The following is an 18156-nucleotide window of genomic DNA, read 5'->3' on the forward strand; positions in this document are numbered from 1 at the left end:
TGGTATGCAAACTTAAAGCAGTCACTTATCTAAGGTCAAAGGAAGGACTGATTGATAATTTGAGTTAAGTAATTTTATTTCACGTTGATTAATGGATATGAAACATTGTGGTTTCAACCCCCCAAATTGTTTATGGGAAGTTTTCCATATTCATATAAACCTTGCAATATCTTGAGACCATCTATTACATTTAAAAAACTAAATGTTTGGGTTATTTATGAACAAAATAAAGGTTTAAATGCTGGCCTCATATTACCAAAGTAAAAGGAACGAAATACAATTCCTCTTCCTTTGGCCAACGATTACCCCTATATTCCTTGAAAAGTATGTCAAGGTTGAACACATAAAAATCCGGACATAAAAAATTGTGACTTTCTCAGCGTGTGCAGCTTATTTTTAGAAACTTCAATAGTATATAACCATACATAAGGGTAATTCTAATGAATGAAACTATCAAGCAGAGTTTTATCTATCTTAAAGGGCCAGAGACCTTAATTTGCTCCTGACCCTAGCCATTAACTTCTGCACGAGGTCAGAATCGACCTTCCTGCCTGCTCATAACCATTTAACATTGCATTCGTCTTTAGATTTTATGGTCAAGTATGTTTTCTTCAATACTCCTTTTACAAATGACCAAGTTTCTTTGATTGGTCGTGTTTCTGGGTTCCGTTCTTTGGCTCCAATATTGATTTCATTGTTCTTACCATTCCATTCTGCCTTAGCATAGAGACAACTTGCCAGTTGGACCAAAACAACGCCTCTACATTAAGTTTCCTTGATTGATGCGATCTGGTCAACCGGAGCTTTCTAGGCCTTAACTCTGACCTTTCTTTGACCTTCTGAACAAAAGATTAAGATTTATGATTCTCATGGCCAGATCTCTAATTGGAAATTGGTGGATATGTTTTATAAACATCAAGTAACTTTGGTATCATATTTGGGATCAAAGGATCATCATTTTTATCAATTCCATGGTTTTCTCCATACTTCGGTTGTTCATGAAGCAGTTTTATACGCTTTATACAATCGATTTTGTCAAATCAACTTTTATCCCAAGACAGAGTGGCATCCTTATTGTCAAGGAATTCGTGCAGAATGAGATTTCGGCGATGTTCTTCCGAAGCCTCCAGTGTCTCAATTCTTGAAAAAAGCCCTTTTTTTTTAATAAAAGACATTTGTTACCAATGAAGAAAACGATATTTCAAAAGTGTATCCAGAATTTTTTCATGTCAACTTCAAACGTTATGGCGACTCTTCTCTCGATGTCCGGAATTTTAAGTGTTCAACCTTTAATTTACTTGCGTGTTTTTTTTCCTCAAATTTAAATGACTAACCCTGAACGACGGTATCCTGGACATATTTAACGCCGCCGAATGTTCCCGATTATTAGAGCGGAAAATTTGGAAACCATTGAACTCAACCTCCCCATCAGGAATGAAAAAAAGTCACGCTAACCAAGCAAGGCAAATGGGGAACCCCGTGGTTTCGTGAGCACATATTTTGAGATACGATTTTTACCCAGTCAAAATTTGCGTTCACAAAACCACGCAGGTGTACCGGTGTACCCCATTTATTCATCATAGACATTCAAAATTATAGGACGGAACATTTCGAGCTTCAGGCTGTAACTAGTACTGATGGGAACAAACAAGGAAAGCCAAATTTCAAATGGATTCAAACAAATAGAAACAAGTAAGTAGTTTCAAATAAGCAAATAAAAAGCAAACAAATCGGAAAGAAGAGCTGGAGAAAGAGTTATAGCTCTAAAGGTTGTTTTGACTGTCACACTGAGCAAACTTATCATTTTTGGGCTGGAAAACAGATTCACACATTACATTGTAGTTCAAAAGCTAATTCGGATCAACTTTGGGTTTAGTGTCACTCGGTGTCACTCCATAGGTACTCCAATAGAATTGAGTTTGTTAAGGGATCATGTCCTCTCAAATGGAAATACTTTATGAAGAATGTGATGAAATTCATCAAACTAGGTATATAACAATTGTCGCAAACAGGCTAAGTGCAAGAGACAAGAATCACAGGGTACAATAAAACGAGATGGTAAAGTGTCACAAAAACTCTTGCTTTCAATTTTTTCTTTGGTGTAGCAATGTTCTTCAATTTTTTGCGTAAATTTCCTATAGATTGTTTTGATCTAACCTATTTTTTACAGACAACCGATTCCGTTTTAAGAGGTTGCGCGAGTGAATTGAGTTACTATAATTCGACTATACTTCCATTGAATCCGATCCTTCCACTGAGGAAAATCATAATTGTATGATGGGGAGGGAATGCTATATGACCATAGTTGCTAGCTGCGGCACCGCATTGGTAGAGTATCAGGTTTCCAATTAGCAAATCCTGGTTTGAACCCAGGCTTGCTGAGTCCAAGCTTCTTTGCAGCATTTAAATTACACCATAAGTTGCTGCCTGAGGAGCTCAAACGGGCGAAAGTGAGATCATTCCTGAGGGTGAAGTAATAATTATTACAAGATTTTAACGTATGATATTCAGCCTTCGAGTATTTTTCACCTTCTTTGGTAATACAGTTGACTGAAGTATTTACTTCTACCCAATTGATCTTGATCATTTCTTTTCAATCATATGTTTCTATGAACTGATATCGCCTTGGGGGATTTGTTGTATTTGGTCCCAACTAGTCCCCTGTGTTTTGAATACAGGACCCTAATCCCAACGAGACAAGGATACTTCGGGACGATAACAGAAATCACTCGCGCAACCTCTTAAAACGGAATCGGTTGTCTGTAAAAAAATAGGTTAGATTGTTTTGAGACTGCCAGTCTGGCAGGGTGACCAACGAAAATTCTGGCCGACGACCACAAAACCAGGCCAAAACGACCCCTTTCTGAACTAAAAAAAATTCTACCGACCACTTTGCAGACCACCGGAAAGTTAGGTATACAATTTAAATACCACAAGGAACATCTTTTTTACTGATAACTTTTTCTTGAAAACTCCAGAGCTTTACAAATGAGTCCTATTGGGGGAATATAAAACGAAATGCTGGAATCCATCCACTGAATCCCAAATTTACAAATTAATGTTTTCAAGGAGCTTAATGTTCATCCGGGAGCGGCCATCAGACTTGTAATAGATTGTGGCAGAGAAAGTGGCTTCTGGACCTGCATTGCTCATTGGAAGGCTCAACATTTTCGTCACTCCATCTGCAAGTTCTAACGTCTTCCTTTTACCAGCCACTTCAAGATACCTCATTCTGATCCAGAATGAACTAGTTGTGTCATCATCATCATGGATCGAGCTTGGGATCTGTCGCAGTTGCCCCTCCAAAATGGTTAGACTAACAATATCTGGACTGAAGAACGGGGACTTGCAATCGCTGACCTTCGGAGGAAACACTTTCATTTTCTCGATTGTGAATGGCAGAACGGAAAGAGATTGGATTGTCTAGGGCGAGAAAAAAGCCAAACCCGAAACAAGCGTATTTTAAAAAAGAGAGTAAATTGAAAATTCGAGAAGTTGATATGAGCTTTTGTTTGAGAAATATACATCCTATTAGAGACTGACCACCCTGAGAAAACGACCACGCTTCCGACCACCGACCACGACGAATTTTTGCCGACCAATACAATTCAAAACCGACCACGTTGGTCGCAACCATAGAAAACCATAACTAGAATGCTTAAGTTCAACAGGAGCTGTACCGCATGAGCATGTTTTCAGGTCAGCTGACGCTGGTGGAAATGGCACAAAATATTTCGGTAAATCTCGCTTCAGGCAAGTTGAATTATTATCATGAAACGTTTGTTATTCCTCTTTAATCTTAATTCCTTTTGAATCTTACAAATATACAGGTAGAAAGAGTGGTAGAATAATAAAAAACATGCTTTTTAGGGCATAATACACGTAACATGTCAAAAAAAGATTTGGACATTAGTAGAGCAAATCAATGATACTCTATTGATTGCCCTTGTTTAGCATCGCATCTCGAAAATCTCGAAAGTGTAACAAAAATGTATCCGAAATTGCAACGCAATGATGAGGCATTTGGAATTTCGTTTTAATCTCCCAACAATGTGCTTGAATGTGGGCGACATGATTGCGCCTATACGTAAACAAGGTAATTCCGACACCTCTGGATGTCAGCCTGAACCCAGGCTTGTTCCATGCGTTTCAATTAAGTGTTTCCACCACATGGATGAAAACTTTAACTTGAGCCCCATTTTAACCTCTTCAAAATTTCGTTCTTAAAAATGTGGTCAGGCAACTCACTCAAGCCCGTTTTATGAAGCGTGCTGGACGAGAGCAATTGCTTGACAACGAGTCTTATTAGGGGTTTCTACTCTGAATTTGGACGAGCCGTCAACGATTCAAATTTGCACCATAGTTGTCCTAAGTAGCTTGACTACGAATGAAACATTTTTTCCACCAGCGACAGCTGAGACGAAAAAAAGCAATAGCAACACCCTTGATCGATCTATATATGAAGTTATCTATGGTCGCAACCGACCACCGTTGGTCACCCTGCAGACTAGATTGTTTTGAGACCCTTTTCGACCATCAAAACAAAAAGGAGCAGAGCATCAAATCGAGAATTAAGAGTTTGCGTGATTACTATTTTTTCTTATGCAAATTTCTTTACTGTTCCCTGTTCTAAATGCGGAGCTCAAGTTTTACCAAAGGTGTCCACAATAAGATGTCATGAAAAGTTTAGCCGCAACTGGATATTTCATTCGTTACACTTCCAAATTACTCCCTCAAGCTGGTGTGCAAAATTATCTCAACAATTCATGCAAAATTAAAGATCTAATGGAGCAAAACAGAGCTACAAATTTCTCCCGGTTGTAAAAAGCTTGGTCAACCTGAAGATCGACTTGCCATGTGAACATGAGTACTCTTTTTAATGGGTCGGATATTAAACTATCTACTTAACTAGTTCGCTGTTAAAATCATGTTGGTTTAGCAACACTGATTTAATTTGAAAATGGATCAAATATTTGCAAACAAACAAGGAAACGGCAAATTTGAGCACATGAGTGGTAACAAGAAGAATTTTTGTCAACCCGGTTTTTTCGCTAGACATTATTTCCTATCAGTCAACTACTATCAAGAAATCTTCGTTCTGAGTGAGATATTTTAATCCAGTCGTATTTCATTGATGAAATGTAGAGGAGCAATCACTACTTTTAGCCCTGATCTTCCCTTTTCAGATCCGCTATAAACAGATACTCATTCATATTATTTGCCATTTTAATGTTTCGGCATTCAGCAATTTGTGTGATGCTGAATATGGTTTATTGGATCTAGTCAGAAGGAAACAGTCATATTTCCACGTTTAACGTCAGCACATAATATGGGTACCTAACATGTATCTTCAAACAACATTTGGATAAAGGGAGGGGTAATTGTGCCATGAGAGCTTATACATTAATAAGTTCGAGGGTTTCTTTTCCAACTTCCCGAGACACATTTACTTTTGAGGATGGAATTTGGGTAGGGTTCAGTTCCTGGCCATTTTAAAGATCCTTCTTTGTTCGTTGCACAGAGTTGATTATAGTAGCCGTCAAGGGTTTCGGAAGTCAGAGGGCAGACCTTCCAGTCTGTGAACAATTGATACAGGAACAAAGATACGCACGCCATTGTCGATTCAAAAGGCAAAGGGATCTTTGATCAAACTGGGCTCAAAATAGAGGAGGAACCAAAATTATGGCAATGAACTCAATGAATTGACTCTTCTAACTAATATACATCCAATAAAAAGACCCGTTGCGCTGACAGTCACAAGTCACTGCTCTACGAATTTCAGCTGTCCGATGCTTCGGTTCTGAAGAAACCTTTTCTGTTCTTTAAAAGTTCACATTACGTGTGTTTAAGACTTTTGTACGGTATCTCTGTCTAAAAATAGAGGCCTGTTTTTAGATACACAAAGTAACGGAGGCAATTATTCAGAATGTCTGTTCTCACTGCCACCCTGATTCGCTCAATTCGTTCAAATTTTATAATGTATAACATCTAATTGGATAGCAAGCAAGGGCAATGCTCCCATAAACCATGAAAGCATTGAATCCAAGAATGATCGCCTCAAAACATCTGGAAGTGATTTGTGACTTGCAGCTTAACGGTGTTTACTTATTGGACATGGTAACATTTTGGGATAGGGTTGTACTGGTATTACTCGTAAATGCTGAATATGAAGGCGTTGAGGACAATGAGTTGGTGGCAGTGGGATAGATGCCTGCTTCAACAACACTTGCGACAGACATTATGGGCTCAATTGCATTTTTCAACGAATTGGGGGAGGACATACAAACAATCGTGGAGGAAATCGCGCTTGACGGAACCATGTCTGACTCTTTTGTGGAAGATGGAAGTGAGGGTCCGTGGCAGGTTCCAAGATCATCCAAACTCGAATCATTAACCACAGTTGTTTGTTGTTGGCCCTGAAAGAACAGAGAGTAATGTCGATTCATTGACGATGACCAACGGGCGCTCTTAAGGTAAGACGAACTGATTACCATCTTTTTGCTGTCCGCCAAGAGATAAATATTCAGCATATGAGCTGTTTGTACATGAACCATCAGGTCCCATGCGTTGGAAAACGGTGACTTGCAAGTAATACAATGAAGCCATTTTGAGGCTGGGGTGGACGTCGAGCTGCGAGGTTTACTAACATCTGAGTTGATTGAAACACGAGGGCCTTCCAAGCTTTTATTTTGATTCCACACGATCTCATCTGCAATATGATACAAAAGGTCATGATAAATTTCGTAGTTAATGCTGCTTCAAGACACGTTTATGGCTGACTTTTCATCTTTTTTGTTTTGCGGACTTCTTCACCGTTCAAGACGAAAAATGTATTTATTTTGCTTAACTTTGTATTCATATAATATCTGATCCACTAACGAATAAGAGTTGCCAGATATGGCTAGCCCTTGAATATAAAGTTGATCAGGATTTCATTTTTAAAAAAGCCCAAATTTAACTTAAAGGAGGCTACTGGATCAACACCTACAAACTCCCTACGAATATCTGAGAAGAGCAAATTGAACAATGAAGGAGGTCGAGAAAGCAGAGAGGTTAACTTAATAGTTCTAATTAGCCTCAAGGTTTACTTCAGGCACCGGGGTTTTAACCCACGACATTTAGCGAGGGGATTCTTGCTTTGTCCTCATAGCCCCCTTACGCTGCACGAAATATGTTTTACGTTCTGCACTTCAGAGGGCGCTTTGTCATTCAGCCTGTGCCGAATAAATGGCCGATTGGGCCAATTCCTTTTTATTTAATTATAATGCGTTTGTGTTATTTTTGGCCAATTCTATCAAAATCTGATTTATAATTAATGCCCCGGGTCACATAATGTGCGGAAAAGAAATTGCGTTCAAGGCAAGGCAAGAGCAGTTTATGTAGCAATCTACCGTGCCTCTTCCCGTTTTCTTTGGGCCGTGTGACGTTGCAAATAAGAGCCCTTATTGCCTCTCAGACCGCACGGCTACACTAGTGACTATTTCGAAAGAAACTTTTTGCAACTCAAATATTTATATTATTGACTGAAGGCACGTGAAGAATAACGCCAGGTGTTCAGGCAATATTTAACACAAGTGGTAGTAGTATAGTACCAAGTATAGAAGTAAAATAGTAAGACCATAAACTCGCGTTGTGTTAATGGGAAGACTAGGCAACATGTTTCGTCAGGTTTTAGATCATTTTGCTTCGTAAACTTTTAAATTTAAAGATGCACAGGCATGTGTAGGACTTTCAATCGTTCTTCGTATCAAAATCAAATAATTTCAAGCAGATTTACCACCATTTGGATTTGCTCACATTTTCGCCACATAATTAGCCCATTTTCACACACAGATTACCATTAAAGTTTCCCTATTCTAAATCAATCCTTGTCACGGTGCTTAAAATGCCGTATCAAATTTCGACGGAAAAGCCATATCGCATGTTGGCATTTTTTCGCGCATGATTGCTTGAGGAAATATAGAAATGAAGGTAGGGAAACCTAGATTATGCTGTCCTCACATGTTAGGCAGCAGATCAAAGTTAGGTTAAGAAGCCTTGGATGACAAGCTAAAAGAGTTATCTTACATCTTTAAGTTATGCCGCAATAGCAAATAATTCTGTAATGGCAGACGTCGAGATCAAGTTCTGATGTTTGACACCAGGGTGAGCTAGGGAGGAGATATCCCAGCAAAGCTCCAAGCTGCATGGTGTAGAACTACAGTTACGGTTAAAAGAAAATGCTTTGCGCTAAAACCATGTTTTGCTCTCCTTTTCTCATGTATTGAATCCTATAAGCCCTGGGTGACCATATTCAGATGAGTACAAAATGGCAGGGATGAAGGCTTTAGTACAAGGAGATTTTATACTTTTATTGTTATTTAGGTAACATTTGCGAACCTAAAGAACAAAAGCCTTGAAGATTGAATTAAAAATTACATCATGATCTGCAAAAATGCGCTACTAGTCAACTAGGGATGAATAAAATAGATGGAGGGGAAGTCGCAGAAAATGAGGGAAAATAGTACTAAAGTAGGACGCTTATGTATTGAGTATTGTCTCCTGTTTTGAGCTCTTAAGCCGATAGGTGGCCAAAGCTCCAGATTTAGAGACTAAATACAAACTAGAAAACAGTGTAGTTTTGTATGCTTGTATTTTTACTCTTCCACAGATCAACGGCAATGAGCGTGCACAAAGCATGCGGCAAAATAAGTCTTTATTTTAGACCATGTTGAGGAAAAACAACTAAAGTATTGAAACGAAGAATCTTATTAACCAGTTAGAAGTAAGACATATTGGATTGAGTGGGAAAAACGAGTTCTGTCCGTATCGCACATAGCAGGAGTGTTCTCAGTAGTTGTTGTAGTGGGGTAGTTGGTAGAACTTATTCGGCAGTGAAATATACGTGGAGATACAAGAATAGATGAGGACAAGTACACATTATAGATAGCTAAACAGATTTGATATCCTAACAGACCAAGTATACGTTCTAATCTAGATATAATTACACTCAATCATATTGTACTTGGCATAACCAAGTTACTTGCAAAAGTAAGATTTTTGTAACAATGGTTCAGCTTATGACAGACCTCTTTCTACAATAGCGCATAAGATCAATCCTAGAATGCTCCCTGCTAGGAGAACCAAAGCCCTCAAAACATTTGGGCAACTATGACCTATTTTGATTCAAACAAATTGATTTAACCATGAGTCTAAAATAAAGATTGTAAGGTTTATAACAACTAGCAAAATCATTAGAAACGAGTGTAAGTTTTGTAAGTCTACATTTGTTGATTCTATAAAGTTTCAGACTTCATTTTCAAACATCAAGTCTTCCACATCAACGTCAAATACTGACTTAGGCTAGCAAACACTTCCAGTTTAAACTGCCTTACAAGAGGAAGTGAACCGAATTATTCGAGCATGATTTGTTCCACTTTGGTACTTTGGGGGAAACGACTGCGGCGGTATTTACTCTATTTGCTGCCTGGTTTATGTACCATTTGTTTGGTAATATCTTTAGCAACACGTCAGAAAGGCGACCTGAGTGAACCTAAACAAGTGTCCATGCCGACAAGCAAACGAAGTGATATTCAGCCTTCATCTGAAGCCAATTCCTTGGTTCCTAGTCAACCATTGGCTTATCGGTATGATAAAGGGACCCCCATAGAAATGAGAGAGGAGGACATCATACGGTAAATACATTCATTAGCATGAACAAATAGATGTGAAATGAAAAAGCCGCTCCACGATTTAAAGGTTTTTCCAAAAAGCGTCCCAAAAACAAATTCACACCAATGAAGAAAAGCAGATACTGTCCCACCTCTTGGCTGTGAGTCATCAAATCTTTAAGGAACTGAAGATATCCTATTTTCTGTTCGCCGGAACTCTACTTGGTGCTTATCGAAATCAGACAATTTTGCCATGGGACGACGACATGGATATTGCCATGGATCAGACCAGGGTCGCAGAATTTAATGCAACCCTGGAGGAAAAGGTAATTCTTTAGGTCAAAAACTTGCTTCGCTAACAATTGCACTATTTCCATCATCATTTTAGTACCCTGATCTCCACTTGAAAACTCACTTTGAAAACACTTTACTCAAGTTACATTCTCGGAACAACATCACGTCTCAAACCGAAACAGTCATTTTCCCATTCATAGACATATTTCTTTTTGGACAAGACGGTGGTTTTGTGACCAATCTAAGAGGTTATAACATTATTGGTGCGAAATTGCTTCTCCTGCGTCGGAATCAAATTCTACCGACCAAGACCATTCGGTTCATGGACCAAGTGGCTGATGTCCCGCGCAATATGACCTACATGTTGGTTCAATATTTTGGAGACAAAAGCTTGCATGAGTGTGCCGGTCCCTTTTATGATCATCGAGTAGATGATACACTCAACTTGCCGCCAATCACTACTAATTGTTCTGTATTGGAGAAATCTTTCAATTTCATCAACATGTCTATGGAGAGAGACGAGATAGTGCCATGAAATATGACGTTGGTTTTTTCTTTGTTAAGTTAAGGCCGATCTGCTTAGCTTCCTTCGTTCTGTTCCTGGCTTTTGCTAATATGTAGAAATTTTTCCTGCCAATTTCAAAATCTTTTAAGTGATAGGTCTTCACCATGAACCACTGAAATATGGGTGGGGATGCTAGGATCTAGAATTAACATTTTGGAAGCGAGTGAACACATTACATTTTGCTTTAAATGAGACGGATAGGTCGCTAGAGTTATAAAATCAAATTTCAAGCTAGACGGAACAACCTGCTCAAAAGTAATGACCTCTCAAAGTGCAGTACACTACAAGGTATAGTAGGAATGAGCTCAAGCCTTCTTCTTGTTATCAATTGCCTACAGAGTACTTTTCAGGCTGTAGAGACCCTATTCACTTTCCGTAGTGACATATAGTGAGCTTTCAGGGATAAAACTATTGTGTCCGAAAACATGTCTGCGATATGACTTTGCCATAGTGAATTGAAAATCAATTGCTCATCGGAAAGTAGTGGATATGTGAGTGTCACCACTCCATTTAACTGCTTACCTTTTCACATTGCCTTAAAAAATGTTCGGATCATTTGACAGTTTCCCATTCCGAAATTGTCCGCTTGATCGTTTCCGAAAGGTACAAACAAGGATTCTACATATCGAGGTTTGATGGTCTATTGGGGAAAACATCATTGTGATTTGTGAGTGCAAAAAACGACCAGTTTTCACAGGTATAATGTTCACTCTCATGCACGCAATGGACATCAAACGCCACGGTTGGAAACTCTATTTCATGGCTCTGTGTTCACGAGTGGTTGGAATATACGTATATTACGTGATGGGACGTTAGTGTTTTGACCATAACCAATTACCCTGAAGGAGAGTGAGTTGGACTCAGGATGGTGCCCCGTGCCACACCTCAAAGAAGGTACACCGATTTTGCCAGACCTACATGGCTAACTTAGGGCCAGCAATAATGTAGCCCACCTGAGGTCCTTATTTGAACCCATTTTTTGAGTATATTTGGGTAAAGTTTGGTTGATACAAAATCTGTTTTCAGGATACTAAAGGACTTTCAGAAGTATTGCCATCGTGACGTTGGTGAATCGTGCTTGATCAAAAAACCAGGTTATAGCATTACTGGGACGCTTAGTTCAGCTACATCATGCACGGTTTTTTTTTCTGGATGAGCTTAAAAACATTTATTGATTGGTGCTAATACTGGCAAACAAACGTGTCTATCAGAACTTGTTTTTTATGTGTGAAATTGATGAAATGAAACACTTTTTAGACGGCATTGATCTAATAGCAAAAGATTTATGAAATGTAATCTTCATACACATGCTGAGTGGGGGCTCGATATGTTAGAGCTATAGACCCAACACTGAGAATGAGCATATTCATAAAGCCAGAACAAACCCCAACATAACAATAAACACTAATTAGGCATTCTCAAGAGCCAAAACTACAGGTCATTGTAATACAAATCCTTTTGAGCCCACAATCATACTCATACATGTTTGCTCAGCTTCAAGAAATTAGGAACATTCGACTTCAAGCATAAGTGTGTCTCATTGCGAAGGGTTGGTAGTAAAGAAAAGCTCAAAAATACTTTTTCGGGGTTTGTATTATTGCTAAATCACGAATTCACGATTTTTCGTAGATTGAAGGATGTAAGACGTAATAATGTTGCACTAACAGGAAATTGTCTTGTTTGTGTGAAGAAATTATTGCACTAAAGTCAAATCCTTCTAAAATTTGCAAGACAAGAGTCGCTAAAATTAGAATTTAAAAAGAAAACTGAACTAATCGTTAAATCATACATAGGAAAAAACCCGAACATATTTTGGCCAATTTGCAAGAGAATCGCAAATAGTGCCTGATAATGTCTCACACAGGGCTATTCTGTGTACAAAAGCAACTTGTACTCAAAGTGAGGTGATTTTGCCAGGGTACAACAGCTCAGATACGCCTCAACGCCAATATATAAAGGCAGTTCTGAAGGACCAAACGAGATGCATGTTATGTGACAAGAGATGGGAATGTACTTAGCACGGTATGAGTGAAAAAATGAATTGCACTCAAATCACTTGGCAAACAAAATTTCAAAGTTTAATGGACATCGGAGTGTTCGTCCAGTAACAATTTTCTATCACCTTATTGTGTACAGGGGAAGGATTCACAATTTAGAATCGCTGTGCTCAAAGATTTGATCATCCGTAAGAGGATGAAGAGGCACTGTAAGGCACACCCACCCACACCCACCCAACACGTTTTGCCATACCCTTAACAAGGTGTTGGGTGGAGTTTTAACCGAGACATCTTGTGGAAAACTTCTTTCCGAGTGCGTCGCTAACCAAAGTTCTGAAGTCCCAAAATCCCGCCTCGAAAAGGAATTGCCAATCCTGTATTGCCTTTGAACTGGTCTAACAGTTCACCTTTGCCTTGGCGTTAAACAACCAACTTTGTTGTTTGCTTATCACAAAAATGTTAATCTATACTTTTTGGGCAGTTCTAATATTAGATACTATTTTGTCGCTTAAGGAGCTGTAACTTCTCGAGATAAGACAAAGTAAGTTTAGCCAAAATTACTTTTTTAAAATAGGAGCTATAACGTGTACAATTTGATGGGACATGATGATGGCAAAAGTGTTCTTTCAAGCAATTAGTAATATGATGTTCATCGAGCAGTAGCTTGACAAAGTGTGGTAGTAGGTGGATCAGATATTGTGTGATTATATGGTTAAACAATGAACAACAACAACAACAAAACAACAGTTTTTCCATTGTTGGAATCACACATTTCTAGTAGCGCACAGTGTTAAAAATACCCTATAAAGTTTTGATGGAAATTCCCAAACACATCTTGGCATTTTTCTCCCTCAGAAAATCATGGGGAACAATTTTGATTCTATTGCTTTATGAAATTCTAGCCCAGATAAAAAACTTACATACCGAAAGACATTATAAAAACTAAAATTTTCAAAAACCTACTCAATGTAAATTAGGAGCACACTTAGTTAGCTCTTGAATTCAATTTACGATATCATCTATTTCACCGCTACTTTGTTACATCGGATTAAGTAGTCCAAATTTCATCGTTTTTAGCCCCAAAATGCTCCGGTTATATGTTAATTCAATTTCCGAAAGAATTAATATCGATTTTCAATATCACAACTACAAAAGATTATTTTTCCTCTTCTTACATAGTCTCATAATATCTAAAAATGCTATATAATGTCACTTAAAACTCACCAACAGTGTAATCTTTGAAAATGTGTTTTACAATCATTACGTGTACACTTAGTTATGCATTCACTTGAATTCCGAAGACAATACATACAACAAACAATGTTAAAGATTTTATCGTTTCTTGAAGGCTTTGTTGAAACTGATTGAAAATAGCTTCTTTAAGGTTTCATTGATATTTGTGAAATTTTCAGTGACTACTCAACTAAATTTACCTTGGACGCTTTTAAAAATGAATTTTGAAAAATCTGCTTTTTTGAGGGTTTTAGATATGATTGTACAAGGTTTTAGGTTAATTAGAAATTATGCAAGAAATGGAAAAATAATCTTTCATTTTTTGCGATAATGAAAATCGATATCATATTTTTGGGAAATTGAATTAACATATAACCGGGGCATTTTGGAGCTAAAAACGATGAAATTTGGACTACTAAATCCGATGTAACTAAGTAGCGCTGAAATAGATGATATCGTAAATTGAATTCAAGAGCTAACTAAGTGTGCTCCTAATTTACATTGAGTAGGTTTTTGAAAATTTTAGTTTCTATAATGTTTTTAGGTATGTAAGTTTTCTATGTGGATATTCCATAAAACAATAAAGTTAAAGTTGTTCCCTATGACTTTTTGGGGTAGAAAAGTGCCAATTTGTGTTTGGGAATTTCTCTGGAAACTTGATATGGCTTTTTGAACACCGTGAGCAGTTAGTTCGTCCGTAACAAAAAGTGGTCTCAAACGACCACACGATTTCCTCTCTTTGTATTTAGAGTTTATGACTCATTTGATGTCGTTTGGGAAATGCTGTCCTCATTTCTCAAATTATGGAACGCTGAAAAAAACTCCTTTTAAAGCTGCGGCTCCAGCGCATCTTTTTGATTCAACAATCTATCTTTATCAAGCAATTTGAAAATGAAAATGAAGCCTCTAAATTTTGCATTCCCGCCCTGTCCAACTTCAGTCTACAATAAAGTAATGGCCCCACTTCGAAAGCTATATGTCAATAAATGACGGATGTAAACAATGGTTTAAGGTAGCCCTCTGACTGAAAGAATGTATTCAATGATTTACTACCGAATCTTCACAACAAAAATGGAACCGGGAACAATGAAGCTCAAAATCCAAATGGATCCCCAATCCCCAAGTACATTCATCTTTGTACATGATCACACTATGCTCATTTTCAATTGCAGTAGGTACTCGCATGATTATGCACAGAACACTTGGGCATTCGAGCAAGGCAAGATGCATTGAGTGTTACAATACTAAACGAGTTACTCAAAAGTCTCTCTTCAAAGGAAAGCAGGCATGGGACTGACACAAAGGGTGAATATGCAAATAAAACGTTCAATTTTCTGCCTAAATTGAGTTCTTAGCCACTTTGAGCTGAGGTCTAATCTCATTTCATGGCTTTGCACCCTAGCTGATTCCAATTTTGTCTCCCACTCAAGTCGTACTCTCGAGATCAGACTCAAACTGAAAATGTTCCACCCGACGAAAAAAAGGAAGCTTTTTCCCCTCGTCTCCATGATCATAGAATAGTACTTGTGCTTTAAGCAATACTAGGGCTAAATCCATCGTTGAGTAATGTTGATGATAGGAAAAAATGAAGTGAAATGAAGCGTCCAAAATGCTGAGAACATCCGAGTTGAATGATTCTGACCGAGATTTGGCAAATTATACTTTATAAAGCCAAAGCGAAAAAATATGCAATATGGCCTTAAAACAGGGAATGAAGGAATGATAAATCTTGCTTCAATCATTCCGAGTGACTCATCAGAACGGCCAAATGAATTGATAATGAAGCTACCCCATGATAGTCCGAAAATTTTAGTTGTAAATCTATGTTAGTGCGTATGTTTTTGAGCGGATTTCGTTGGGTTTACGACCAAGCTAACGTACTCGTTCACTCAGGTAGGAAGAAGTTCACTTGACAGTCGAGGATTTTTGCATGCATTTCTGGGGTATCAACCAAGTCAGCAAATAGGCTATAAGTTCCCCTGAAATGGGACACCCAACACTTCTCCAGTCTCAGATCGTGAGGTAAGGATGAGAAATAAAGGAGAAAAGAAGGAAGAGCAACAGAAAGTTCGAGAATTTGAAAGTCTCAGAAATTCTCTGTGTCTTCTCACTCTTTGAATGAGTGCTTGAGTGTGAGTGTGGGTGGTTGCCTTCTATCCCTCTGTGTGTGTGGCAAGCTATCTCTTCAGATCTCTCGTCCTCTCTTTCAACCATTGGAAGAGATCCCCGCTCCAAATTGGACGACCAACCATTCTCATGGCTCCAAATGGCAACGGATCTCTCTCCCGTTCTTTCGTTCCCTTCTTCACACACATCCCACAAGTAATGGCTCCCGAAACATTGGCTCCTAATGAGAAAAATGAAAGGAATGACGATCGAGGCTCAGTTCTCCAAATTGCCATCTTGTCAAGTACCATCAAAGAAGATCCCAGGCCACGTCTTGGAACAGGACGGGAAAGAGAGACCAGGAATGCAACGGTGACAAAGAGAAAGAGAGGGAGAGCGGTGGTTCAAATGAAGAAATTCAAGAAACAAAGGCACTTTTACCAAAAGGGAATCGGAGTTATTTCCCCATGGTATAAGAGAAGGAACAGAATGGGGAGAGTGGTACTACAACACTCTCCGAATGTCTCCAAATTCCATCAATGTCGAAAACTTGGGGATTGGGAGCGAATTTAAAATTCGGATGCGCCTGGGGAGATTGTATTTATTCAAGATGATTGCTTGGAATCACACGGAACTCACCATCAGGGTCCCCTGAATTTGTTGTAGAGCATAGACTTCCGTTCAAGCAGGCTTCATCGTTCGTCATGTCACATTTGCATGTGAAGCGCAATTTGCAGTAATGCTTTTTATGCTCAATCATATCCACCAGGTCGGAGAACATTTCTCGGCAATTCCCACAAATCAGAATATCTGGGCTACCTGCAAAACAGAAACGAGCAAATCGTCAATTCATGCTTCATGTACATACCGTGCAGTCGGTACGGGCATACGTAACAACGTAACAATATTGCACGATGGTGATCATCATTATATCAAACGGAACATAACCCACCCATCCAAGCTTGAAGAACTGCGTGCCTGGTGAGAGCTTTTGACAAACTTTATTGGCAAACCAACTCGTCGGCAGAGCAATGGACGAGTAGCCCAAACTTGAATGGGACCCCATTGCCGAGATGGAGCTCAATCTTGGCATTGTGCCACATCAACTATTGGAAAAAGCCCGCTCACCAGTCCTGTACACCCGGAGCCCTTTCTTACAAACAGCAACTTCTGGCATCGAATATGTAAGGCGCCTTCTCGAGATTCAATCTTAAAAACAAACAACAGTAACTATACTCGACAGCCTGTCGCGAATAATTGGCAAAGATGCTAAGAGTACTTTTATACTTCCAAGGACGACTTGGTTGAAAATGGCTAGCTCCTCAAATATATGATATGAAGAGACGTAAATCCGGCTTGGATTTCAGCATAACCAACGATGTCTATAAACACGATTTAGTGAGCCCATCTCAAGCCTATTCCTCATTGCTAATCTGTGTTCGATCGATTGGTATTCAACTTCAACTACCAGTAAGGGGGATAGTCTGTAGAGAAGAGTCGCCGGGGGAACTCGTCTGCAAGAGAACCAAAGTGGGAAGCAATCCCTTTACCGTTGTCTCGCCATTTCCCATGCATGCACCGCCATCATCCAGACCAATAAGACGTGAATGTTTGAAACCAAATGAAATTCCACATCGAGCTGTATTGCCCAAAATATCCGCCCGAAGAAGGGAAGAGGAGAGTGGAATCCCAATCTCGATATTTTCTGCGAACGAATGGTTTGGGTGTGAGTGCAAGTGGTGTTGGCAAGCGGGGATGTAAGCAAAGGATTGGATCCCAACCAGTTTCCACGATCGTTTCTTGGCATCCAACAATATCTTCCATGGCACATTTGAAGACTAATAAAACGCAGCGGTCGTGCACAAGTTACGATCGTGAGCCATCCATTCATAGAGGCTCTTTCCTCCACGTAGCTGTCCCTAGCTCTGGCCTCCAGCCTCTTGCTCTGTTACGGCAAAATCCAATGGACACATGAGCAGAAGGATTCTATGAGCCATCGGCTGCACAACTTGAACCACGACTCAGTACGAGAATTCAGCCTTCCCATTGGCACTGGAAGTGAGCAGGAATCTTGGAAACCATCGCATCCATAAGGCTCCCTCTTTTTTGGAGGCGTAAGAAAGTTTTTAAAGGGAGCAAACACGACTACAAATGTTTGCGAACACCCGGATTTAGATAAGGAAAAACATACTCCTTCGTGGTCACGAACAAAAAAGTTTCGATTTGCGGGATGATGGTGTTTGGGGAGAGGCTTCTCACACAAAAGCACAAACTCACACACGCGCATACCAATCGCCCTTTTCTTCATCTT

At 39.1% G+C, this 18156-nt stretch overlaps 2 protein-coding genes across 4 annotated transcripts in view; one reads left to right on the forward strand and one right to left on the reverse strand.

Annotated features, from left to right (window-relative positions):
* Positions 1 to 5230: 5230 nt before the first annotated feature.
* Positions 5231 to 18156, reverse strand: part of LOC131884414 (uncharacterized) — a 44149-nt gene continuing 31223 nt past the window's right edge. Inside the window, exons 4-6 of one of the 3 annotated variants that reach the window (XM_059232181.1) lie at positions 16485 to 16664; positions 6492 to 6709; positions 5231 to 6416 (exon numbers count right to left, since the gene is read on the reverse strand). In XM_059232181.1, coding sequence (XP_059088164.1) covers positions 6102 to 6416; positions 6492 to 6709; positions 16485 to 16664 — 713 coding nt within the window. In that variant the 3' untranslated portion in view covers positions 5231 to 6101. Of the gene's footprint in view, positions 6417 to 6491; positions 6710 to 11031; positions 11150 to 15971; positions 16087 to 16153; positions 16179 to 16484; positions 16665 to 18156 lie in introns of those variants that run through there. The other 2 variants (XM_059232182.1, XM_059232183.1) reach the window with 2 other exon arrangements.
* On the forward strand, positions 9358 to 10973 carry LOC131884418 (uncharacterized). Its single transcript, XM_059232189.1, has 3 exons — positions 9358 to 9674; positions 9739 to 9976; positions 10039 to 10973. Exons 1-3 carry the CDS (start codon positions 9403 to 9405, stop codon positions 10477 to 10479), a joined length of 951 nt encoding a protein of 316 aa, XP_059088172.1. The 5' UTR covers positions 9358 to 9402; the 3' UTR covers positions 10480 to 10973.

This window comes from Tigriopus californicus, chromosome 8 (genome assembly GCF_007210705.1).
Source record: "Tigriopus californicus strain San Diego chromosome 8, Tcal_SD_v2.1, whole genome shotgun sequence".
NCBI lineage: Eukaryota > Metazoa > Arthropoda > Copepoda > Harpacticoida > Harpacticidae > Tigriopus > Tigriopus californicus.

Bases quoted from the DNA above. Each gene is read 5' to 3' on its own strand.
- LOC131884418 (XM_059232189.1), top strand. From the start codon at position 9,403: ATGATTTGTTCCACTTTGGTACTTTGGGGGAAACGACTGCGGCGGTAT. The intron at 9,675-9,738 runs GTAAATACATTC...CACGATTTAAAG, and splicing joins AGAGAGGAGGACATCATACG to GTTTTTCCAAAAAGCGTCCC. The intron at 9,977-10,038 runs GTAATTCTTTAG...TCATCATTTTAG, and splicing joins ATGCAACCCTGGAGGAAAAG to TACCCTGATCTCCACTTGAA.